The 26,612-nt window shown below is 41.9% G+C and overlaps 1 protein-coding gene across 9 annotated transcripts in view; it reads left to right on the top strand.

The window, feature by feature from the left end:
- LPIN1 (lipin 1) overlaps positions 1 to 26,612 on the top strand; it is a 134,582-nt gene that overhangs the window by 77,087 nt on the left and 30,883 nt on the right. For 6 of the 9 annotated variants that reach the window (XM_006138553.5, XM_075923487.2, XM_025179201.3 and 3 more), the window contains 7 exons: positions 8,196 to 8,396; positions 9,890 to 9,985; positions 11,539 to 11,870; positions 13,524 to 13,643; positions 15,212 to 15,319; positions 23,104 to 23,233; positions 25,490 to 25,805. In XM_006138553.5, coding sequence (XP_006138615.2) covers positions 8,196 to 8,396; positions 9,890 to 9,985; positions 11,539 to 11,870; positions 13,524 to 13,643; positions 15,212 to 15,319; positions 23,104 to 23,233; positions 25,490 to 25,805 — 1,303 coding nt within the window. Of the gene's footprint in view, positions 1 to 7,380; positions 7,511 to 8,195; positions 8,397 to 9,889; positions 9,986 to 11,538; positions 11,871 to 13,523; positions 13,644 to 15,211; positions 15,320 to 23,103; positions 23,234 to 25,489; positions 25,806 to 26,612 lie in introns of all 9 variants that reach the window. The other 3 variants (XM_075923490.2, XM_025179202.3, XM_006138554.5) reach the window with 2 other exon arrangements.

Genomic DNA, 26,612 nt, shown 5'->3' with positions numbered 1-26,612 from the left:
TGGTAAAGTGTCTGAACAGCTCAGAATCTGTACTGAATTTATCCTCACAACACTCTTGTGACGAGAAAGGGAAAAGTGCATATTGATAGTCTCTCTGTGTCTCAGTTTTCTAAGTGCTTATGGCCCCTGCGGTAATGGAGGCAGTTGAACCTGGGTTGCTCCATTCCCAGGCTAGCATACTAACCACTTGCTGTCCTTCCTGCTTTTGCACATGAGGATTCATTACTAGCAAACTTCCAGTCTTCACTTTGAGTGATCTGTCTCTTTTTGGTTTAAAGTGCTTTTATACACATCTAAACATAATACTGCATTTTGTATGAAACATTTCAAACTGAAAGACTTTCTAGGCTTTTAGAGTGACAGATGTTGAAAGCCATGGCAATTCAGTACAAGGTAATTGGCTGCTTTACAATGGCCTATTGGGTAAGATAAAGAAATACAAGTATTTAAACAAAGACATTCTTGTTTGATATGTGCTTGAATTTCAAACATGAAGATGCAGAAGTGAACTGAGACTTCACCAGGGTTGGGCTTCAGAATATCTCTGTTATTTGAAAACTCATGGTAGGGCCAAGGGTTGCTACTTTTCAAATTGTTGGTTACACCCCCATTGCTCACATCCCCTCCTCCCCTGCCTGGGCTCCACCACTCTCCCAAGCTGGACTCCCTCTGATCTGCAGCTGGGACAGGCTAATGATCTGGCATCTCCCCCCACTCCGAGGTAACTGGACTTTTGATTTCCCTGCCAGTCCCCTTTTCAACTGGACTTTCTGGTAAAAAAACTGGCCACCTGGCAATCTAGTGTAGCACATTAACAGAAGTCAGGTTACTAGGTAGTTAAATACAACACAAGTATGTGGGTGATAGGGGCATGTTTCAGCAGCTAGGAGGTGGCCTGATGAAGAGGGGGAGCAAAAAGGGCAACTCGCTCAGGGTCTTCTCATTCTTTGGGCAGCACCTGGAGCCCTTTAAATTGCCACCAGAGCACTGTGCAGCACGCTTCCAGTGTCTCTAAGGGCTGTGGGGGAGGAAGGGGACCTGTCATGCTCCAGGGCATGCTGACAGCTCCTCCAGCCTCATCCCTTTGGGAGTGCGGAGCCACTCACCCTCGCCTCCTATTCCCTCCCCTCCTGCTCAGGGACCTGGTGCACCTGGCTGGAGAGCCTGATTTTTCTCCTGGGCTACAGCTTCTGGACCACGCTGGGTTGGCCTTTGGTACTGGCTCTGGCTAATAAGTAGGGTTGCCAGATCATTTCACCAAAAATACCGAAACACTCCCCCACTCCCCCCAAAAAAAAACACCGGGGAAGAAATTCTGTTGAGGAACAAAAAAGGGGGTGACATTATGTTCTTATGACCAAAGTTGTTAAGTGAAAAAAAAAAAAAAAAAAGGACCCAAAATAAAACAGCATTAAAACAGCATGGCCCCTTTAGGAAAAGTCTGCAGGCTTTTTGCTGGTGGCCATCTTGTTTTCTTGATTGGAGCCAGAAGTCAGCTTCTCTGATAAACCAGGTAAGAAGGGAAAGGGGCGGGGGCTGGGCCCAGTTGCTGAGTGTGTGTAGGGTTGCCAGGTGTCTGGTATTTTTGCCTCCTGGCAGGGAAAAAAAATCAGAAAATACCGGACATTTTAGGTGTCCTGTATTTTCTGAATTTTTTTACTGGACACGAGGCGAAAATACTGGACTGTCTGGGTCAGTACCGGACACCTGGAAATCCTACTAATAAGTGTGTGATTAAAATATGATACAGATGAACCCTATTTATACTATCCCAACCTTCCTTGGTTTTTTTTTTTCTTGCTTAACTTTATTTACAGAATAGTCCAAACCAGCTTCTTTTATTTGCCATATAGGCAATGAGAGTCATAGTTTTAAGTCAGGCATACCATACTTGGCGATTATAAAGTTATATCATCATGGCCTACAAAGGCTATTTCTGAGTAGGTGAGTGATCCATGACCTCAGACAGGTGGAGTTTCCTGCTGCCATCCACCCAAATGAAGAATAAGAGAATTTTCTTCTTCTTCCTTGTGGCAATACCAGGAAGTTTACTGCAGTCCCTGTCCCAGTGAGCATATCATTTGTCATCTGTCAAGGCCGAAGTTGTTTGCTTGGGGGATCCTGTATATTGCACAGGTATTCAATCTATCCCAACTCTTCAGCGTTTTTGCTACTTGTTTCTTTGTCCTTTGCTGCTTTCCTCGTCCTGGAATAGCTGAAACAGTTACAAACCAGACCTAGATCTCACAGACAATAGGAAAGTGAGGACAATAATCATAGAATGAGGATTCCAGAACCTCAACTATTGATAAGCAGTTTCTTGCCAGACGAAATGCAGTTAATTAAGTTTTCCTTTCCCATCTTGATATCTGTTTCATATTTGGTCACAGTGGGTGCTATTAGGACACAGCCTCCTTCTCACAGTCTCGTGTGACACGACTTTAATGCAATTTAGATGGAATGTGAGTATGTGACTCCAGGCTTTACAGCTAATGGCTGCTGCTCTCCACTCTGGCTACAGAAGAAGGCTTTAGTTAAGGCATTCCAATATAGCTACAGGCCTTCCAACATGGTTTCAGAAAAAAACATATTGTTACAGTCCCCTCTTAATGATGCTTTTACCAAAGCTGTCATTACTATTTCAGGAGTCCAATACTCAGACTGGCTGAACTTGGTCTTGCCTCTTGCATATTATTAAGGGCCTCATTTGACTTTGCGTGCTAGCTTCCTGTATCCTTCGAACAGTTCTCTTCACCCAGCAAGCCAAAGCGATTATACTCACTAACAAAGCCAATTGGATTCCAGTGATCACCACAATGGGGTGAACCATTATATTTAGCACACCTGTTGCAGAAGGTGACCAACCTGGTTGGCTACGTCTAGACTGGCATGATTTTCCGCAAATGGTTTTAACAGAAAAGCTTTTCCGTTAAAAGCATTTGCAGAAAAGAGCGTCTAGATTGGTACGGACGCTTTTCCGCAAAAGCACTTTTTGCGGAAAAGCGCCCGTGCCAATCTAGATGCGGTTTTGCGCAAGAAAGCCCCGATCGCCATTTTCGCCATCAGGGCTTTTTTGCGCAAAACAGTTTTTAGCTGTCTACACTGGCCATCTTGCACAAAAACATTTCCGGAAAAGGGCTTTTGCCCGAATCGGAACATCAAAGCATTTGCGCAAGAAGCACTGATTTCGGATAGTAGAACGTCAGTGTTTTTGCGCAAAATCAAGCGGCCGGTGTAGACAGCTGGCAAGTTTTCGCGCAAAAGCGTGTGCTTTTGCGGAAAAACTTGCCAGTCTAGCTGCAGCCATAGAGTTTCCTGCCAGCAGTGATGTCCTGCATCCGTAATAGTTTTTAGTATGAGAGTAATTTCTGCATTATTATGCTGAACTTCAACATGTATTTTTTTTCTCCTGTCTGTGCAATATACTGTGAATGTAACATAGGATGGATTAACAATTTTCTTATCATAGTCATATTCATAGCTAAGGTTACAGGTGTTACATTGGGATACAGTTGTGGTTTAAACTTCCAAGTAATTTTTGATCCTCTCACACATCCCAAATTGTCATGGGTCACACACTGAAACATGTCAATGGTTTTCCATTGTTGGTTTTCCTTATATGCCCAGGAATGATGATCAGTGGAATACATAATCAAATTTTTTGTGAGCTCGATTCCCATAGGCACCACTGGATATCAATAGTTAGGCTAGGGTGTACAGTTACTACATATGCTTGTAAAACCATTTGATCTTTGTTTAGGGTGACATTTACCAATTTCCACCATGCCATTAATTGTCTTTCCTCTTCTGTAACATCTTCTCACAACAGTTTTCATATTTCCAAAGGAAAATTTCCTTTCATACCTTCCTGGATTATTTGAATGACCAGTTGTGGACTTATTTCCTGAGCCTGTGTACAGGCTAATGCTTGGGACCCTTTTTCTTGTATTGATCCCATTGATCTGCTGAAGACCCAGGTGTTTGGAGGGGGAAGGATTTGGAGAACTGATCTGTATCTAGTGGTGCACTCAGGATCCCAATTCTTGTGGAGCTATTACAGAGACCTCTACAGTGTCAAAGAAATGGGGAATGAGGGTGTGAAGGTGACTCAACTTGGGCAGCCTCTATCCAGATTCAGGCTGCTTAGTGTCCCCTTCACCACTAAGGGCAGAGGAAACAATATACCTCATGATGATCAAGAGTTAAAAATTTTTACATAGTTGGGAGGATCTTTAAATGACCAGCCTCTTCATCAATGAGCTCTCATCCTTCTCTTAACTTATGAAAGAACCTAGTAGCATTTCTAGGATTGTATTCTTAACAGTTGCACTCCTAGCACCATAATGTATGAATGTTTTCACAATCTTTAATGCACTGTATTTATTTTCATAACAGTCCTATGAAGTAGGAAGTGTTATAATTCCCACTTTAGAGATGGGGAACTAATGCACAGAGAGGCTAAATCACATGGCCAGTGTCATGTAGGAAGCCTGTGGGAATCCGTCTTAATTCCATATTTCCTAGGCCCTAAGGTGGTGCTCTAAGCATTGGACCCTCCTTTCTTTCCTCAAGAATGGTTGGGTCTGGGCTTCTGGTTTGGGTTTCTTTTAGTGCTTAACCCAAGGAATGAACTGAGAGCTGAGAGTCTGTATATTGAATCTGCTCAGGAGTGGATGTTTACCACTAGGTACTGAAGTTGGATCCCTCTCTAAAGCTCAACAGGACAAGATTTTCAAAAGTGAATGGTGATTTTAGTTGCCTTCATTTTTGGATCTTTGAGATGCCTGAAAGACAGCCTGATACTCAGAAAGTACTGGGTCCTCGTCCTCTGAAAAATGAGGTTTTATTTTTCAAAGTGTCTTGAGTGGAGCATCCAAAAGCACTAGTTTGTTCTCAAAATCTTGGGTGTAGGTTTTAGGTTTTGTATTTCAACAGCAAAGAGAGATACATCCAATTTTTGAAAATTAGAGTAATGATTTACCCACATCTAATAAATCAGTCATTATTGTGGTTCATATTCAGACATGCAGCATTAATCTTAATTTTGCAAATATTCATCCAAAGAATTTTCATCTGAAGTATAGTCTTTCCTTCTGCATGCTTTTAACAGAAGTCTTTCCAAAACGTACAATCTTCTAAGACTTTTTCTTGGCAAAGAATAAGCCTTAGAAGAATGCCACAAAGTACTGTGGAAGGAACTAGTGTTTAATAATGCAAACAGCATTGAACTCTTTGACCCCAGGAAAAAAAGATCAATAATAATAAGATACTGGCAATTAAAACCAAAATTTCAAGTTTTAAAATGATATAGTGTGGGCAAATGTCTCCATCCAGTTATATTAGTGTGAATGAGGAGTAACTTATGGAGTCTGGAGGGGCCAAATGTATTTTATAACTGAGACCAATGGGCAGATCCTTAGCTAGAATTGTCATAACACCAGGGACGCTAGTGGAGCTGTGACAGCTTATACCAGTTGAGGATCTGTTCTCATGTTTTGGCTTCTTATAGCATTACACTGATTTAGCGAAGAATTCCTACTTATTAAAGAGACAGTGTACATTATTATTAACTGTTTATTATTTGTATTGTTATGGTGTTTAGGGACCCCATTTCTGAGTCAGATTCCAGTGTGCTATGTGCTGTACAGATATGAACAAAAATATCTTTGTGGACATCTCTGAGCAACACAACTCTATTTCTGATCCAATAACCTGTTAAAACATTTGGGACTGCTTGGCAGATTCTGGTTCACCAGAGAATATTAAGGTCTCAGTTGAAATCTGGTGTCACAATGGTCATCAATATCATTGTGAAATGTATGTTCCGATACTGTGTAAGGAGTTATGTGTGTATATATACTGAAAATATGTTGTTGAAGTCTATTCCAAAGCATTGATCACCAGCAAAGGAGAAAAATAGGTTTTCTGAGACCATAGATGTTTATCCATCTGTTTACAAGTAAACTGAGTGTATTCTTATTCTCAATGGGTCTTCTATCCCCAGTCTGACCTGAATGCAAATGAAAAATTGTAACAAAGAACTTCTGAAAGAAACTAACAGTTAGAGAAACACAGCAGAGGAAGAGAACCTTATCCTAAGGCACATATAACCCTACCCTCCTCCCTGCTTCCTTATTTATTCCTGGCTCTGGACGTATACTCTAGTCATCTGAAGAGGTGGATTTTGCCCATGAAAGCTCATGATACCAGCTACATGTTTTGTTGGTCTTTAAGGTGCTACTAGACTATTTGCTGTTTTTTAAGTTTTTCCTGTTACAGACTAACTCAACTACCCCTCTGAAGCACATATAAAAGGTTTGCTTGAGTATATTTGAGAACTCAAATGCCTGGGCATCCTTTAAGTAGGAAGTAAATGTACAGCTGACAGAAAAAGTGGTCTCAACCAGAGTTGGTTTAAAATGGCGAAAAGAACTTTAGATGAGATAATATTCGTTAGATAGCAAATTAGTTAAGTTTAGTCTTTAGAAAGCATGTTATGACTTTAGTTTTTATAAGTAACCATTTTCCCCTGATATTCTTGTTCACTACCTCTTGAATCGCTCCTCTTTAATATAAACATATTCTTGTAATCACTATAAATATAACTAAGTGTGGGGGTGTTAACCAAAGTGCTGATCCTGAGTTAACTCTTACAAACTAGTGCCCTCTAATTTTGAATTATCAGAACTTCGCTATTGGTATGTTAAAATAGATTAATCAACTAATCGAATAGTTGAACTATTTGATTAGTTGATAAGGGTGCTTCTGCTTTGACATGTAGCAAGAGCCACCTAGCTGTTGCTACATTTCAAAGGCAGAAGTGCCATGGTGTTCTGCCTTTGAAATGTACAAGAGCCCCAGCATGGGCTCTTATGCATTTCAAAGATTGAAACACCACTTGGAGCCCAGGGCCGGCTGGGGCTCTTGTACATTTCCGAGTTGGAACGCTGCCGCTGCGCCCCTATCCCCTCCCGTGGAGCTGGATCTCTGTCTTTCTGATAGAGGCAGCAAGGAGGAGGGGGAAGTGACTAGTCAACTAGTGTGTCAGCTATCTGCTAAGCTTTTGCTTATCGGATAGTCGACTAGTAGATTAGTCGCTTACATCCCTACTTCACTAGATCCGCTAATCGAACCCTGGAAGATTGACCACAGAAGCGTTGATCTTCACTGTAGTGTAGACTTGGCCTTAAAGGATGTCAATTTTATGATGGGTCCTTTTAAAGATTTCATTGTATAGGTTATTGTGGGCAGAGTGGGAGCAGTGAATTTTTAGAATACATTTAAATGAGAATGTGGTGGCTTCGGTAGATCAGCCTAGTGTAATTAGCAAGATATTTAATATGACAACTAACCATTTGTTTTTGACATAAAATCTACCAGAAAAAGTGTCTTCACTGGGAGACCAGTTCTGCAATGCAAAATGCTGAATATGTCTTAGAGTCAAAGCAAGATGATGCTCAGCAGCTCCTAGAATTAGGCTCACGTTTCTTCAGTTTGAAAATGAGATCAGGTAGTTGGCTAAGTGCTTTTATTTTCTTTGTAGCTGTATGTTGTCTCAAGGTATAGATCTGCCTGTACGTTATAGTTCAGAACAAAAAGAACTGAAGGATAGCAATTGGGAAGTTCTAACAGAAGCAGTACAGATAGTTGGCATAATTTCTCTCTCTTTTTTTAAAATGAGGTTGGAGTGGAATGACTTTATATTTTCCTAGTAAAAACAATATTTTTGTATGATATGACATTAATTACTGTACCAAGAAAGATTGCTCAATCCAGCTACACAGGTCAAGCATAATCAGGCTCAGTATTGAAAACAAAATAAGTAATGTGGTAGAGGAGGGATATGAAACAAACAAACAAAAAGCTTGTTAAGTTAGGTACAATTGGAGAAATATTTGGGAGTTGAAGAGTTTTAAAATCTGGCTGTGGTTTAGAACAATCTGTTCTGTAGAATTTTGGTAGTTATAACTGTCTGAGTTATGATCTGCCCTTTGTTTTTTGCCTTCTATTTTCTCTTCAAAAGTACAGCCATTGTAAATAAATTAGACAGGGTATTCCCATTCTGTGTGAAATCTTTTTCCCCTCCCAACATGACAATAACTCATGTGTGGAATCTGAAGGTTTCTGGACTGTTCAGAAGTCTTGACAGTATCCTAGATTTTGTTGACATATATCTTCTGTCTGTTTCTTTCCAGGCACAAACCATGAATTACGTTGGGCAGCTAGCAGGCCAAGTGTTTGTTACCGTGAAGGAGCTCTACAAGGGGTTAAATCCTGCCACACTATCTGGATGTATTGATATAATTGTTGTACGTCAGCCAGATGGAAATCTTCAGTGTTCCCCTTTCCATGTGCGCTTTGGGAAAATGGGGGTTCTGCGTTCTAGAGAGAAAGTGGTAAGAAAACAGAAATCTTGTTGCTTTTTTCTTGTTTTTTTTTTTTCAGTATATGAACTCGTTGTATGTAGGTACAGAAGATGCTATAGTGTAGCAATCAAAGCTTTCATTAGATACTCTTTATCAACATCCTAAATAGTATTTTCAAGTTTCAGTTAAAATGGTTGATACTGATAGCACAATTTTAATGAATAATATATAGACAGTTTGTCATAATAATTACAGGCAAACTACAATTAGGCAAATGTATTTAATGAAACTACAGTTTCCATGTCTACATTTAGGTTTTTACTTGGAATTTCACAAGATACAATGATGGCTCATGTTATTTAACTTGCTAATATTTATAGGATTGTGTTGGCATATTGACAAATATTTTAACTGAAGGTACATATCCATATTCTTCTCATTACTGCTAAATTTTAAAGTTTTGTTGTAGTTTTTGTTAAATAATAATTTATACATGCTCATGATGAAATACTTTCTGTAATTGTTGCCAAATTCCTTTTCCTCATAGCATAAGGTTGACAATACAGACGTAGGTTAATATTAGCATCTCATGGTTTGCAGTAGGATCTTGCTGTACATTGTTTTGTTTATTAATGATTAGGGAAAAGATGTGAATTGTGAGATGATGAAGTTTGCAGATTGCAAAGTTATGTAGGTTATTCAAAGCTTGAGGAACATAAAAACATAAGAATAGCCATACTGGGTCAGACCAAAGGTCCATATAGCTAGGAAACCTGTCTTCCAACAGTGGCCAATGCCAGATGCCTGAGTGGGAGTGAACAGAACAGGTAATGATCACATGATCCCTCTCTAGTCATCCATTTCCAGCCCCTGACAAACAGAGGCTAGAGACACCATTTCTACTCATTCTGACTAATAAGTATTGATGAATCTACCTTCTGTGAATTGATCTAGTTCTTTCTTGAACCCTGCTAAAGTCCTGATCTTCACAGTCTCCTCTGACAAGGAGTTCCACAGGTTGACTATGCACTACATGAAGAAAAACTTCCTTTTGTTTGTTTTAAACCTGCTATCTATTAATTTCATTTGGTGATGAGTCTGTGAGGGACTTCAGAGGAACCTAATAAAGCTAGTTGAACTGGCAGCTTCATGTGAAATGAAAGCCACCAGTGACAAATGCATGATAAAGTGCATTTGGCAGTATAATTTATACTACTTACACACATTTTGGGTTCTAAATTAACTGTAATTACTCAGGAAACAGACTTGAGTGTCTGAGGATTTTTTTAATCTGGGATAAAAACCTTTATGATTCAGGATACTAGTCAACCATTAACTAATAGAAGTTAGCAAGATAGTGCCCCAATGGACAGCTTGCCCCATAATTATGAACTGTATATTTCTTGCTCCTTCCTCTGAAGCTTGTGACCAATGTCAGGTTCATGTTAGGACACTAGATGGACTTGTATGCCAGTTCCTCTGTTCTTAAAATTGCTTCATTTTTATTGTCTTTCTCTCCCAAGGTTGACATAGAAATTAATGGAGAATCTGTTGATTTGCACATGAAACTAGGGGACAATGGAGAAGCATTTTTTGTACAGGAAATGGACAATGAACAGGTACTAACTAAAGATGATTTTCATTTGTCAAAATTCTGGCACATACACTGTGGTAATGATTCTGCATTTATGGCTTTTGTTTAAAATGCAGCTCCATCTAATGTATGTATAACTGAGGGTATGTCTACACTGCCACCCTAGTTCGAACTAGGGTGGTTAATGTAGTCAATCGAAGTTGCAAATGAAGCCCGCGGCTACACGGGTTCCACGAGGAGTAATGGTAGTTCGAATTAGAAAACCTAATTCGAACTACCTACTCTGTGCCGCGTGTAGCCGCAGGCACGGAGTCCGAACTACCGGGGATTTAAAAATGGCGGCGCCCGGCAAGATGCAAATGAACCCGGGATATTTAAATCCCGGGCTTCATTTGCAACTTCGATTGACTACATTAACCACCCTAGTTCGAACTAGGGTGGTAGTGTAGACATACCCTGATTTATTCTGACAGTTGTGCATTTTTTCTTACAGAGGAGTTTGATCCTTGATTAAATTAGTATTTTAGGTTTGAATTTTCACAGCTTGGTACAGCCCATTGTTAAAGTAATATGTTAGGCCCAAAAGTGCACATGCAGAAAAATTGTGTGTGCTTTAGCATACTATAAATGTACACAAATACATTACCTAATGCATGCTAGCAAACCAGTGATTTGCATATGGGTAGGCCTTTAGTTGCACAAATCTCTGATTTATGCGTGTGCTTTGAGCATTATGCTTATGCAAAAGTGCACGTCTTAAACTTTTGGGCTTAAAGTGTTCATATTATTCATTCCACATGGTAGAAAAGGGGCATTACTAGGCCAGAAGTCTTCACTTATGAAGTAGTGGTTCCAATGAACTCTGCCCTGGGATGTGCAAAGGGCCTGAAGAGCACTCATTCATCTGGAGCTTAAGCAATCACCTAATTGGTGTTGGAGTAGCCTTGTGTGACAAGCAAAAGGAACAGTTATGTTACAATGCAGAGCCCTAACTGAGTGCGGAAGTGAACGTTCCTTCGGGGGGGGCGGCAGTGTATGCTCCTCTGTGCACCTGGGTATTTCATGAGCCTTTTGTTGGATGGGTCTGACCTTGCCTTCTCCCTTCCTAACCTCCTTTTGGCCCTGCAGGGAGACTACAGCTTGCTGGGGCACCTGACGGAAGCAGTCTACAGAATTGTTCCTCTGAGTGAGATAGTGTGGAGGGGGCTTCTCAGGCCTCTTCTTGTACCACTCCTGAGGCCTGGCACAGTCTAGCCCAATGTCTGTATTCTGATGTGTTAACATTTGAAATAAGCCTGAAGGTGCTGAGCTACTTACCCAAAAACTCCAAGGTGTTGGGACCTAGGTTTCTGCTCCTGGCCTATCCACTGGATAGTGACTAGGGCCACTCACGGACCAGTATTAGCTAGATAGAAAAGCCTTAGGAAAGCCCACATGGAGAAAGGACAATCTAGGCCTGAGTTGTTTCGATAGTCCATTTGATTAATAGATGGAGCCCATTCAGCACAATACTAGACCTATATTTTTGACTGTGGAGGGAAATAATATACCCCTTGGTTTTGATGTTTTTGTCTTCAGGAGGTTATTCCTTACCACCTTGCTACATCCCCCATTCTATCAGAGGGAGCTGCTCTGATGGAATCACAGCTGAAGAGGAACTTGATAGACAGGGTGAGGAACTTGGATTCTGGATCCTCACAGGTATCAATCACCAGTCTGGCTTCCCAGTCTGCTATAGAAAGTTCCTCAGTTTGTGGTTCCGTGAAGAAAAGAAGGAAAAGGAGGAGGAAATCTACCCATAAACTTGACAGTTTAAAAAGAGAAGACAATGGAGACACATCAGAAGATGAAAACATGTTTCTTATGCAGATTAGTTCTGAGGAAGAGAATGAGCCAGCGGACAATTTGAGGTATCATTATAATGCAGATCTAATGTCAGATTGAAAGGATTAAATGTTTTGGGCACATATTGCACAGAGAGGATTCAGGTTTTTAGGTATGTGTGTAAAGATTTCCTTTTGAATGAATAAGCAAACCCTCAAAATTACTAGACTTCTGATCTGAAACTAGCATAGAGAAAACCTCTGTTTTGCTTGGCTTACACTCCCTGATAAATACATAGGCACAGGAGTCTAATTGATACCAGAGCCTCAGCTAGTGTAAATTGGCATTCCTCCATTGATATCAGTGCACCTACATTAATTTACGCCAGCAGGGAATTTTACCTATATATTGTGTCCTCACAGTGGATAAAACATGATGATTAATTCAAATGATCAGATCCACTAATTACTGGAGTTATTATTGTGTATACACCACAGATGCGGGAACTACAAACATGGTGAGCCAGCCCCTCTGTGGATCCTCTCTGAGTCCTCTTTGTTCAGCTCTGCAGTTGGCTCTTCTTTGTTTCCCTCTCCCTAGCCTGTGTTTCAGAGCAACATTAGCTCATGGGTGCATATCTGATATGACATTGGGCAGAATAGGAGGGGCTGTTGCAATGTGCTTTGGATTTATCCCCTCTTATTGTGTACACTTCCAACCTGCCATGCCTCTACTTCTGCCCACAGAAGTCCCATCTCCACAGTCTTCCTACTGAAGGGATGTTGAGGATTCAGAGGAGGGGTGGCCAATAATTTTTGAAAGGGGGCCACTTCACAAATTTCTAAAGTGGCCCTGGACTGCCCTGGAAAGTGCGTGGCCTCAGGTGGAAGGGGCAGGGCCAGGAGACTGCTTGTGCTCCCCCACCCTCAGACCCTGATTTTCCTGAGGGTGGGGAAGCAGATGAAGTCTTTGGCACCCCTTCCTGCTGCACAGAGACCACCTATTTTAAAACAGCTGATGGTTCCCTCTAGGCATTGCAGCAGGACAAGACATCACGTGCCCGCCCGTCCCTAGCCCAATTAGGATCTGGGGGCAAGGGAGCATATAAAGTCTCTTGCTGCTTGCCCCATCCTGCCAGGGGTGTGTGGCACCTAGAGAGAGCCACGCGTTGCTTTAAAACAGCCAACTGTTCCCTCTGATACCATGCATCCCTAGTGGTGGGAGGAGACTTTGTGTGCTTCCCTGTTCCCAGATCTTGATTGGCCTGGGGGCAGGGGAGCAACAGGGGGCCGTGGGCTGGATCCACTGGCTTGGCAAACTGGATCTGGCCCGCAGAGGCCTCTTTTGCCCACCCCTGATTCAGAGGGTGAGAATAGCTGGTAGAAGAGTCACTGTTGCCCGCTTCAATGCCCTGCATCTCCCCAGCCCCTATCAACTTCTTCAGGTTTCAGCTTCCCTTCAGTAGCGCACACGGCTGAGATTAAGTTTTAACCAAAGAAGCTGAATGCAAAAGATCAGGAAAATCCTGCCATAAAACATAGCAATAGTCTGATGACATCTGTGGAACTATAGGGTGCAAGCCAGTCAATTGTTTTCTTCTAGAATTTCATTTATACTAACATCTAAGTGGCTTCTTGCTATAACATGTCTGCACTATTCTGTTTATTAACTAGGTTATAAAGAAATGTAATATTCAAGCATTATTTTAACTCCCAGTTTTTGTGTGTGTTTATGCTCAGGATATCGGTGACGGATGTTTTTAGTGAAGAAGAGTCTGAGATAAATACATCTGCAACCAGTATGCTTTCACAATCTGCACCATATCCCCATTCAGATGGAGAGTGGTCACCGCTTAAGAGGTACAGTATACAGAAGTAGAACATATAGTTTTCTAAAAACAATCTTCCCTTCCTTACTGAGCCTTACTTGCTGTCTCCTTGAGTCTTGTTCTGTTAAGCATTATCACTATGAAACTACTAAATGTTTACCTTCTGCCGTTGAGGATGTACTATAGATGTAGCAGTTATGGCCCCAGGGTATTAGAGAGACAATGTGAATGAAGTAATATATTTTATTGAACCAGCTTCGGTTAACAAACAAGCGAGAAGTGTTTGAGCAACACTGAGCTCTTCTTCAGGTCCGGGAAGGGTACTTCTAGGGTCACATCTGCTCTGTGTGTGTTGAAAGCTTGTCTGTCTGATAAACAGAAGCTGGTCTAATGAAAGATATTACCTAATCTATCTTGTCTCTCCTTACATGTGAATTCAGACAATATTTAACAGCTTTATGGCAACTCTACTTTCACTTCCAGTTTTCAGATATGGACTCTGCTGTGTTTGAACCTTGGAATATTTGCTGCCTTAATCTGGTCACATACCCTGTGCTTGATCTTTGAAGTTGGGAATCATGCTGCCCTCAACAAAAAAACTCATTTGCCCAGAGAAAATGACCTAATCCTGTAGCACTTACTCACCTGTGTAGTGACACTAATGTCAATAGTTTTGTATAATTACCATATGGTTGGTAGAACGATCAGTGAAAGTTGAATCCATGCTGCGCAGAAATTGTAGAAAGACTTTAATGGATTTTGCCTTAAGTTTATTTTGTTTTTTATGTAAAAGATTGGGCCTCAATATGTAAAAACCAAGATTCTTTATGATTCAAGAAAATAAGCTTCCTTTGTCTATTTATAAATATTTCTTTAGTTAAAAAGATGGCTATAGCATGAAGGCTATGTCTAAAAAGTATACAAATGAGGCAAAGCGTGGAATATTGCCGTGCCTCATTTGCATAATTAATTGGGCTCCTATTTGTGCAAAACCCCCCTCTTGCGCAAAAGGGTTTTTTTTTTGCGCAAAAAGGAGCCATGTAGATGGCTTCTTTTTGCACAAAAGCCTCTTGCGCAAAAATGGAGCCTTATTCATTATGCAAATGAGGCACGTCGATATTCTACGCTTTGCCTCATTTGCATATTTTTTGCGCAAGAGGGGGCAGTGTAGACATAGCTGAAAATGTTCATTATATATAATAATCACAAATACCCACAGTATATTATATACATTTATTCCTTATGCATTTCTTGTTTAATATTCTTTAGTGTTGGTGCGTATACATTAAAATCAAAGTGTCAATGCATTTCTTCCTCCTGAAGAACAGCCTTAAAGCAGTTCAGTTAATGCCAGCTGAGTTCTCTTTCTGCACATTAGTGAGGTTCCAATGAAGTTTATTCCTGTGCAGTGTCCTGGTGGCTGGTTTGAACTGTCTGCTACTTTTGTGCTTCTTCATTGCAATGCTTAGGTTTTGAAAACTTGAGGTGTATAGTGTTGTTTTCAAATGGGCTTCAAGTGCCTAATGAGCTTGTGTTAAATAGCACTTATTTTGAATAATGACACCCAGTTTTTCTCTTTCAATATATTGTGCTATCCAGTAAGCTTATAGATTGCACAGGGCCATCCTCTCATCTCACTGTTCCAGCAGAAGGAGGCCTATCTAGTTCTTGTCCTCATCAATCTTCTCACTTCCCTGCTACAGACAGGTAGGGGAGTTATTCTCCCCCTTGTGGGATGTGCGCTTAATCCTTTAATGCATTAACTGAATGTGAACTTTGCAGAGTTTACAAAGCTACTTATTACTAACTTAGACACTTGGAAGAAAATGTGAGAGAGCAGAATTTCCGTTACTTGCCTTTTCAATGGGCTTTAGAGGTAGATAAGCTGTACAAAGAAGCCTGACATTGCATTATGATGGGTATAATGAAAAAAAAAACCATTAGAAAAATGGGAAAAATGAAAAAAAAAAAAAAAGACTATGAAAAATATTTTAAAAAAGACTATGAAAAAAGATTAGGAAGAGAAATGATCCTGCTCCTTGGCTGATGTTAATTGGTGGAGTTCTATTGAAGTTAATACATACATTTCCTTTGGGACATTCTGTAGCTTAGGAGGTTTTTTTAAAGTCATTTCCATTTCACAGGAAATGGATAACTTTCTTTCAAAGTTTTCTTTCCCGTTGTGGTACCATGGTATTTTTAAATGAAAAGTCCAAAATCCTTCACAAGATGGTGCTTAGTCAGACAAGAATGGGGAAAACAAAGCCAAACTCATGGAGACAGGACTGAAGAGGAAGGAATGAAGCCTTTTTTCTGTTGTTCCCTCATCTTCATTCTTTGGATAGGAGATGGAAGCATTTTGTGCTTCAAAATGTGGGGGAGAGAATATCTAAAGTGGAGCAGGGTAGTCTAGTGCTTAGGCCAATAGCATAGGATTTGGGAGTCCTACTTGAAGTCTCTATGTTAGCCTCTCTGCACCATAATTCCCCATCTGTAAGTTGGGAATAATAGTACCTTCTCACCTCACACTGATGTTGGGGGACATGTATCTGAGCACCTGTCAGTCTTGAGTGCATTAATCCTTCTATCACAACAGTAAGCATCTATGATTGATTGCACATGCTTTTCTCAAAGCTCTTCTTGTTTGGGATCAGGAGCCTGTATCTGTGACTTCTTTCTCAAACTCCTGGCACTCTTTATTGCCAGATCAGGGTGCTCTGTTTTGACCAGGAAGCACTTCTGAGATCAATGTACTCAGTGCACAGCTGCTATGAATTCAGGGAAGATACGGGATCCTGACTCAAATATTTAACTTTTACGGGATGTAACATGTAATCTCTAGTGACTAAAGCAAGGTTTCCATTCCTTCATGGGTAACATTAACAGAATGCAGGATATGGTTCAATAAATGTAATTGGTAATAACTAATTGAAGACAGTGGAACTTCACACATCTCACCAAGGGCTCAGTTGGAAGAGACAGGGATAACCGGTCCTAATTCAGACTGGGGAATTTTGATTATAGAGGCTGAGGTTTGAGAAGGAAAGAGCCCAGCTTGAATCTCAGATCTCAGGCAGTCTTCATGGAGTTGGTGGTGATAAAGATGGATGCTCTCAGTGCTGTTTTACCATGTCCTTTTTCCATTTTACAGTGTTATTTTTTTTAATAATCAAAACCACCTCCCTTCAACACTCAAATGCATCTTTCTATGCCAGTGAGCAACTGACTAAAAGGAACTGATGTTCTCTGAGCATTTGGTCAGGCAGCTAGTGTGCTGTGAATGCTGTGCCCTGTTAGCTCAGTGTCTTCTAGTTGAGTCGTTGGTGAAACTTGTCTTCAGTTAGTTATTACCAATTAAATTGTACACAGCTGTCACACTTTTCCCTTGTGATCTCTCCATCTGTTTGTTGTATCTCCTGTCTGTTATCTATAGCTTAAATTGTAAGATCTTTAGGCCAAGACTCTATTTTGATATCTGTTATCACAACCTCTAGTACAATAGGGTCCTTCTTCATGGCACTACTGCAGTTCAAATAACAAATGTCAAAGATAACAATTCTGCTAGTGTCTATTGTATGCCAGAGGAATTTCCCACTTTTGCTACTCTGCCTGACCTGCTGGTGCACATCGCAGTGCTGTGGGGTGGTATATCACAACTCTCAGTTTCACTCAAATATTTGCTACTTGAATAAAATTCAGATCATACTATATAGCTCTCTCTGTAAAAAATATTGTGCTCTTTCAGGCATAGATTCTGTACCAGTTTCTTCTGGCTAAATTCATTCTGCTTGGTGGGATTATAATTTATTCCCCCATTGTCTTCAGTGTCATTCTCTAACCTCTCTCCATTGAGATCTCACGCTCCCATTTATTTATTTCCCTTCTGAAATATACTTCCTCACTTTGAGATTAATGTAATTTTTAAAAAATATGACCAGGATTTCTTTGGGAGACAATATTCAATGAACCTAGAAGGTCTCCCATGTGGCAGGACACAATCAGTAGATTATCAGTCTTACGTGGTCTTCATCATGAATAAATCCATCTCATCCCTGATTGAAGAGTGTAACACTGCCATTGGTCTGGGACATAATTTGGTCCAACTCAAAAGGAACACAACAAAAATCTTAAAAATGTGATCATCAGGACTGTTAGCGCTTTATAAAATTTTACAGCAGCAATGTGGAGAGGACATTGTCTTAAGCATCCATATCATGAGCAAAAATATACAACATGAGGTTTGAAGGCAGAAGTATACAAGTGAGTTCATAAACCTAGCTAGTGCCTTCATTAAAGCAAGGGTCATTTCAGAGAGGTGTGGGTCAGTGGGAGGAGCAGTTTATTGTTATTAAGGGTAGATGGTATGTAAAGGAAAAAAAGTCCTTGGGTTTGTGAGTGTAAGCCCAAGGGAAGAGCTGAGGCAGGAGGATTTCCACATCACAGATCTGGGTATTTAAATTCCCTGGTGGTTTTTCATAGGGAGGTGTTCTTTCTCAGTGGTGTATGCTTATGGCCCAGAAAAGACTAGGTATATCCATGGGAGAGGAAATCCTTCCCAAGCAGAGCAGTGGTAGTATGTTGCGAAGAGGCAGTGTATGTGCATTATTTGCTCACATTCTTTCTCAGCTTTGGAGTCACCTAAAATCATTCTTCTGATGGTTCTAATGGCATGGTGTGTTGCAGAGCTGCACTGTGTAGCTTTTTGCTTCCTGGTGCCCTTGAATAATGGAATTATGGTAGTTCTTGAATGTTGGGTCTTCTGTTGGCAGGAAGAGAGTCTCACTCTCAGTGAGTGACAGCTAACCTCAGAATACTAACTCCAACCCCAGCTTGCTATTTACAGATAGCATGGGAAACTAACCTACCCTTTGCATAATGTTCCAACCGATTTACAAAGTAGGAGTGTGCAATATTTACTCCTCTTTGCCTTCGTGTGCATGTTTACATTTCTGGTTTGATATTGTAATATTTTAATTTGAGAGGAGCAGAGATTCCAAACATTCTATTTATAATTCCTGGGCACTTCTTAAAATTACATTGGTGTTTGTGTGCATTAATATACAAGGGGATCTCTGTAGAAAAGAATGATGTAATGTGGATATCTTTTGCCTTCTAAATTTTTAAGTTGTTATATGTAAATTGCATTTAAACAAAGCCAGACATTTACAAAATAAAACAATGAATATATATTTACTTTCATTTTGCTTGTGTCAAATACTGTGTAGATACAATATGCATTGTTTTGGGGTGACAAGGAGGCATTATTAAGACTGTAGGGTTTAAATCCTAACTGCACTACTGATTTACTGTATTATCGAAGGCAAGTTACATTAGGGACAGATTTCCAAAGGTAGTTAGGCGCCTAAAGATGCAGCTAGACACCTGGGCCTTGATTAATGGAAGCTAGAAACCTAAATACATTGGGGGATGTAAACCAAGTGGATTTTCAAAAGTGTATAGGTGCATAACTCCCATGAAAATCCCATTGGATGCCAGTTTGCATCTTTGAAAAGCCTTCATCTCCCCAGTCGTAAAATGGTGATATTGTGATGAGCATCAGTTAATGATTGTAAAGATCTTGGAAAACCATAGAAGAAAATTTCTACAACAATGATCTTTGCAAACTTGCTGGGTTTTTTTAGATAACTAATTACTTGTAGCTGGAGGAATTAAACATTTGCAGTTTCAAAGGTATTTCCTGTAGCATGCACAGTAAACTATAAAGGTAAAATGTAGATTGTCAAACAATCTTCTCTATTTAAAATAATCATAGGGAAAACTGACAAGTTTTAACGACTGCCATTGTGTTATTGCAAAATAATTGTTTAGTCAATTCACTCGTTCTCAGATAGTCATGACCATGAGGATTAGGCAGCAGCCTGGGCACTAAGGGGTTAACTATACCTAAGCCAGGTAGAGTCTGCCAATAAAAATGCAGATAGGGATTTCAAACTGAGACAAAGGAATTTTTGGATTTTCCCCTCCTTTGTGAGTGGGCAGTTTGCTCTCCAGCTAGTGAGGAGAACAAACAGAATGTCTCCCTCCACGAAGAGACTTGTCACTATCTGTAAATTAGGTAAAGTTTAGATAAATCCATTAGGTTTTATTGTTTTATGGTTTGGGAAATGGGATCTGATGTCTGTGCATTTAAAAAAAAGTTTTTTTGCTCTTTTGTAATTACGTCCTAGCCCTTGGTGGGGTTCCCCCCATGAGTATATTAATTTGTGACTTTTCCATCTAGTCATTATGCTTGCAACAGGAATATTGTAGTGATAATAAAAGTTCTTTCCCTTTTCTTTTTATTAACTTGGTATTGGTTAATTTTGTGTCCTGGTTTTTACTTTAGGGGTGAGATTTCCCAAGTGATCTCTCCCCTGATTTTTCTTATAATTACTTGGGTGGTAGCAGTGGATTTTATCCCCAAAATCTAGGTTTTTAAGATTTTTTTGGGAGGGAGGAGAGGGGAATACCAAAGCCTGGAAAGATAAGGTTTTGGGGTACTTTTGCGGGCCTTCACTTCTGCATTTATCGTGCCAGCGTGGGGATGAAGCCTTGACAACTAATAATGATGGTTAGAAAACCTGCCTTACCTGGAGAGTCTGAACAAGTTCAATCTGTTTAGTTTATCCAAGAGAAGGTTAAGAAGTGTTTTAGTTATGATGAATTCAGATTAGAAGTAAAAAGCGTATTTTTAGAAGTGAGGATAGTTAACTATGATGGTTCCCAACCCTTTTTATACTGTTGGAGCGGCACACCCATTCACAAACTTTTGGTGGACCAGTAACATTTTATTTGCATGCTTGCATCTGCCAAATTTACCCGCTGACCCCATCTTGTCATTGCACATCCTTCTATTTCCAACCCCAGAACCCTGATCCTGCCCTTCTATCTCTGGTGCCCCTTGCTCCACAAATTCCATGACTGCCTGTTGTGTCAAACCCTGATTCTACCCCACTGACCATGCAACTGCCTGTTCCACAAGCTCTGAGGCCCTTGATCCTGCTCAGACGCCCTCAGATCTCCTGCCCCCGAGACAGAAGCACGTGCTGCACTGTAGCTGGCTCGATAAGCACTGACTCACTGCAACTCACCCCTTTGACCCCTAACCCCTGCCCAACATCAGCCCCAGCCCTCCCCCCTTTGAACCCTAGCCTCAACCCAGCCCCTTGTTCCCCAGTGCCGCTTTGACACCACCCCATCCCCACACTCCCCAGAGAGAGGCTGCCCCCTCTAGGGAATGTGGCTGTTACTGCTGTGCAGGCAGGGGGAGCGGCCGTTGGTGACACGCACACTCTCTCCTCTTTCGTTTCCCCTCCCTCCCCAAGCAGTCCTTGCATCCCCATGGGTAGAGGCAGTCGGGGAGGAGTGAGGCTGGCTGGGCTGCTGTCTTATTTGGTTGGGAGGGGGAAGGGATGCACCTCCTGCTCCACCTCCCCCTGCCACCTCTTCAGCCCCAGTGCCACTGCTGGGCAAAATCAGCCACCATGGTCAAAATTCAGCTCCACCAACTGCCGCAGCCCAGCAATCAGTGGTCTATGGCCTGGCCCTGGTCCACTGACCAGCAGTTAGGAACCTCTGAACTATGAAAACATCTTCTCAGAGATTGATGGATTCACCATCACTTGAAGTCTTTAAATCAAGATTGTATATATTGTATTTAAAATATACACTGTAGCTTAACCAGAAGTTATAGGCTGGATACAGGAATTTGAGATGAAATTTGATGGGTTTGCGCTATGCAGGAGGTTAGATTAGATCAGGAACGGGCAAAAATATAGCCTGCAGGCCAGATCCAGTCTGCCAAACGTTCATATCCAGCCCACCATGATTCCTTGGGCCACCAATATGCTCAGTGAACAGTTGATTGATTGTCCAGTTTTCCACCAAGGAAGATCAAATTATGCATACTCCATTCCCATTGGCTTCAGTGGGAGACCCACACCACTATCCAGTGGCAATATTTGACACCCCACCCCCTGTGTCCAGTGGCAGAATGGGCATGTCAATAAAAGGAAAGAATATGGAACAACTAGATTTGTAAAACTGTTTTACTGCTTATTGAGAATAACGGGGCCTGATGAACTTTACTGAATTATCTGTACTTTGACAGTGCTGCAGCTCACATGCCACCCATTTCCCTACTTTTCTTAGAGCCATGTGTTCACCCTTTCTTCCTGTGTTTTTATGTAGGACATGTCTTCCCTGAAGTAGGCTGTACCTCCACCTCCTTCAAATTTCCTTCTCACGACCCCGATGCTTACCCAAACCTGCCAGCTAGTAATGGCTCCTCAGAGATCCAGTCAGGGATAGTTATTTTGAAAATTGTTGATTGCCCTCCTTTGATTTGCTGCTGAGCTCCTTAGATTTCTTTTTTTAACCTTTTGGGTCAGTGACTGGAAGGTGCGTTGTTTGTAATACAGATAATATACTGCAAGCGGTTTCCAACCACCTGTCTGCGGCCTGGTGCCGATCCATGAACCGCTGGCTGCCGGGCCATGTTGGCTATGGGAGCCGGGGCTGGGATACACTGCCCAGTGTCTCTCCTCCCATCTCAGCTGTTGGGAGAAGCGTGTCCTGCCCCGCTTCTCAGCCAGCCAGTGCCGGGCAAGAGCAGGGTCTCTTCCTGGCTGCGGAAGAGCAGTTCGCAGTGCGGTGGGAGGGCTGTGTGGAGCCCAGTACAGCAGCCTCAGAGCAGCTGTGACCCCGGGCAGCAGCGCTTCAGCTGGGAGGGAGGCAGCACAGGGCTAGGGGGATGAGGGGGGTGAGGCTGGCACTGGGAGGCTCTGGGGGCGAAGCTAATACTGGGAGGTTCCTGGGGGCAGGGCTAGTACTGGTGAGCACTAAGGAGCAGAGGGCTCTAAGTGGCAGGGGGATGGCACTGGGGGGGCTCTGGGGTCAGGGCTAGTAGTGGAGGGCTACGGGGGCAGGGCTGATACTGGAGGCTCTGAGGATGGGGCTAATATTGGAGACTGGGGGCTGTCACTGTGGGGTCTGGTGGTGGTGGGGCACTAAAGGGTGGGAGACTGGCACTGAGGCATTTGGGATGGGAGGCTGGCACTGGGGGCTCTGAGGGCAGGAGACTGGCACAGGGGGTTGGTATAGGGGACTCTGGGGTCAGTGGCTGGTGCTGGGAGGTAGTGGAGGGGTGGTGGGGGCTCCAGGGGTTAGGGCTGGCATTAGGAAGTTCATGGGGGCATTGTGTACCCCAGCCCTTGCCCCCAGCTGTTTGCAGCAGCTCTGGGCACTGAGGCTTTTGGTTGACTGCTAAAATTTCCTTTGCATATTCATTATTTGTATAATGAATATGCAAATATGGAAACGAATGTTGCCAGTCCGCCAAATGTTTGAGAATGTGTTTACCACTCCGCTATATTAAAAAAAGGTTGGAAATCACTTATATAAGCACAGATGCTGCATAATGCCACTTGGTGTATGCTTTGCTCTTATGTAGCTGTTTAATAAATGTATTGTTTTGGTTTTTTTTCCCCCAGTCCCTCAGGTTCTCGCCCTCCCACTCCGAAGAGTGATTCAGAATTAGTCAGTAAACCTTTGGACAGGGGAATGCAGAAGAACAATCCACAAATGCACTGGGACTGGGGAGAGCTACCTCAAGCTGCAAAGGTATCAAACATCACTCCTGTTTCATTTCTGTCGGTATCTGCTGTGCATTGTTGATAGGGCATGTGAACATGCACGTGCGTATTTCACTTAGCTGATATACATGTTTGATTTTAGGCTTCAGCATCATATAGGCAAATCAAAGTCAGAATTAAGAGCTGAATTATGTTGAGTGTTAAAAGATGAGGACAAGAAATTAATAACTAATGAGAGAGAAGTAGGAGCCAGTGAAGGAATTCAAAGGGGGATGGTGATGTGGCTTGATGGATGGACCATGGAGACTGCTATAGAGACTGCAGTTGGGTTGGATTGGAGAGGACATTGTGGATTTTTGGGATGAATGTCCAAGAGGGTGAGGTTGCAGTGGTTGACATGAGAGATGATGAAGACTTGGACAAGAATTCAGCTGTAGGGACAGAACAGAAGGGTTGGATTTTAAAGTACAGGTTGGATCTCTCTGGTCTGGCACTCTCTCAGGACCTGAGCTGTCCCAGACCAGGGAGTTTGCTGGACCAGGAGAGGTCAGTGCTCCACTGCTGGCTGCCCGGCTCATGCCTCCTTTCCCTGGGGTTCCCTGCCCTGCTGCTGGCCCCACTAAAGCTGGCCTGCCACGATTCCCCATCTTGTTGCCTGCGTGCTGCCCCAGCATTCCTGGTGGGGAGTGCTTGGCTGCTGCCAGTCCCGCTGTCACAGGATGTTTCCGGACCAGAGAATTCCGGATTTGGGAGGTTCACTCTGCATTGCAGAGGAAGAAATGGCAAGTTAGGGCATATTGATGTAGGCAAACATTTTTGCTAAACGAGGAAGGCTTTGCATGTAAGCATTTTGTCTACAGAATTAAAGATACTTAGTGTTATTCATATTTATTACTGACTGAAATAGAGAACACTCCCTGGCCAAGATTTCAGGAATTGGCTAGTGATTGTGGTACCATCCTGAAGGACGTTAAAGGGTATTTCATTTTCAGAAGGTTCTGGGCACCTACTTTCTGACAGGCCCTTTCAAGGTATCTGCAGATGGGCACCCAAAGTTGTGGTTGATTTTTGAAATTCTTGTCCCCATCTGTATCTTTGGTTATACATAGTGAGAGGCACGAATGACTGAAACAACCAGCTACAAAAATACGGTGTCCCATAATTTCCCTGTGGACAGATGATGCAGAGTAAAATTTTCAAACGTGCCTGAGTGACTTAGGAGTCTATATCCTACTGTAAGTCAATGAAACTTAGGTTCCAATATCACTGAAGGGGTTTTTCAAAATGTTACCCATCCAGCCAACTAAGAGGCACCTTTACTATGGCTTTGTGAGCACAACTATTCATTGTATGTAAAGTATTAGAACTACGTAACAGTGAGTTAGTGGTGCAGTAAATGCAGCATTTGGCACTTGGGCTATGGCAGTGGATGGTGCATGTCTAGGCTACTGCATATTCTAACCAGTGGGCTGACTGTATGACATGACAGCCTTGTGGTCTGTATGTGCTGACCATTATCGTAACCAAGAATCAAGTGAAGATCTTTGTGGTCCATTGGCAGCTTCTCTATGAAGCAGCAGCTCTATTAAGTAAAAAAGGGGCTTAGCTCTTGGACAAGTTAATAGGAGTTGCTCTGAGCATTGGCTTCTCGGAGAATCATTCTTTGTATACTTTTTACTAGGAACCGCCATTCTTACAGAAGTATTTGTTCACTGAAGTCAGTGTTGCAGCCACTCAGGGTGAGTCTACGCTGCACCCTTAGCTCAAAATAAGCTATGCAGTATGAGCTATGTAAATTGCGTAGCTTATTTTGAGTTAATTTCAAAATAAATGGCTATTCCAAAATGTCTCTTAATCCTCGTGGAATGAGGTTTACAGAGACGTCGGAATAGCGAGCCCATTATTTTGGAAGCTATTTCGAAATAATGAGCTTGCTTAAAAGATGCAGAATAGCTGTTTTGGGATACTAGAAGTATCCCTAAATAGTGCTGCTGTCTAGACGTACCCTTAGAGTGCTGCTTCGTTTGAAATCCGTGGGAGTTCTGCAGCCAGAGCAGCTGTAGAATTGGGCTTTTCAGAACCAATGATTCAGCTAACTGAGGTTTCCAGTTGTGGCTGGTTTTCTTGAGAACTGGAGCTCAGTAGGCATGGAAATAAGTATAACAGGCCCTCGTCTGCTTCCTAGGAGATACTGAACATTTTTGTGTTTTTTAGACCAGGCTAATCTTCTAACTACTTTGGGTTTCTCTTTTTCTGAAAAAGATCTGTTTGTTTTTTCTTCTAGTCCACTTCTTTAGTCAAGGCAAAGGAATCCAGCATGGTGAATGTAAATCCTTCTGAAAGCACTCATTTTCGAGTAATTCAAAGTGAGTCTGCAGAGCAGATAAGCAGCTTGACTTCTTTACCTGCCAGTGGACAGGCAGCTGTTGTGGCTTCAAATGAAAGTGACTTCCAGCCAGCACCAAACGAGATAAATGAAGGGGAAATAGAGGCTCTAGGAGAAGCAGAACCACCACTGTCTGCCAATGAAGAAATCAAACAAGCTGCAGCTTGCTTACCCCAGCCAGTGAGCAAAATAGATTCCCCTTCTAGAAAGAAAGGTAAAGTAGTTGCCTTCGCAATTCTATGCGCATGATTTTGCACCTAGAACCCACAGTGATTGGGAACTTTTTAGCTAGTTGAACTCCTCTATTACACTGGAGCATTTCTGAAGAGACTGAAAAGAAGAGCAATATGTCTTCTATTATAAATAACAACTGAGTATGTGCATATGGAGTAGGCTTCTTAAAAAAGGACTTGGAATTCTAGCAAGAGAAATAGTTGTCTCCCTTGGTTACAGTATTTAGCATATCTTTGTAGAAAAGCCAGGTTGCAAAACTTGTACTAAATTGTTCCCTGTTGCCTGAAAACCAAGGATTGCAGAATTCTGTGGTCTGAGCATGCTGCAAGTTTCCTGTACCAATTGTTGGCTCGACTGCCTGCTGTGCCACTGCTAGTTTGTGGAGTGCTTCTGCCTCAAAGCGAAGTTGCAACATGCTCTTTGCTTAAACTTGCATACCACAAAGCAGAATGGTCTAATCACACACAAGCATTTTTTATTGTATTTACCATGCACATAATGTTTTTCAACAGGAATATAAATATGCCCCTTTTCGCATCTCTCTAATGTCCAAAGGTGATGGCAGATCATGTTCTGATGAGGTATACAGTCTTCATGTGAGGTTTGCACATTCACAATTTGTATTTTGGTAGACCCTAAATTCCCCAAGGTGCTGGAGGTTTTTATATGAGCAGACATTATTTCAGACAGTTTTCTCAGCCAGGTCTCCAAGGGTTCCACATTTGTGAAGGTAGGAGTAACTTGAGGTGTTCCATGTACTCTGCAATCATTTGTGCTCCTTAACTTG

The sequence above is a fragment of the Pelodiscus sinensis genome, chromosome 3 (genome assembly GCF_052426305.1).
Source record: "Pelodiscus sinensis isolate ZL-2025 chromosome 3, ASM5242630v1, whole genome shotgun sequence".
Classification (NCBI taxonomy): Eukaryota; Metazoa; Chordata; order Testudines; family Trionychidae; genus Pelodiscus; species Pelodiscus sinensis.
The sequence above is the reverse complement of the archived record's forward strand: the minus strand, read 5'-3'. Positions and strand labels throughout refer to the sequence as shown.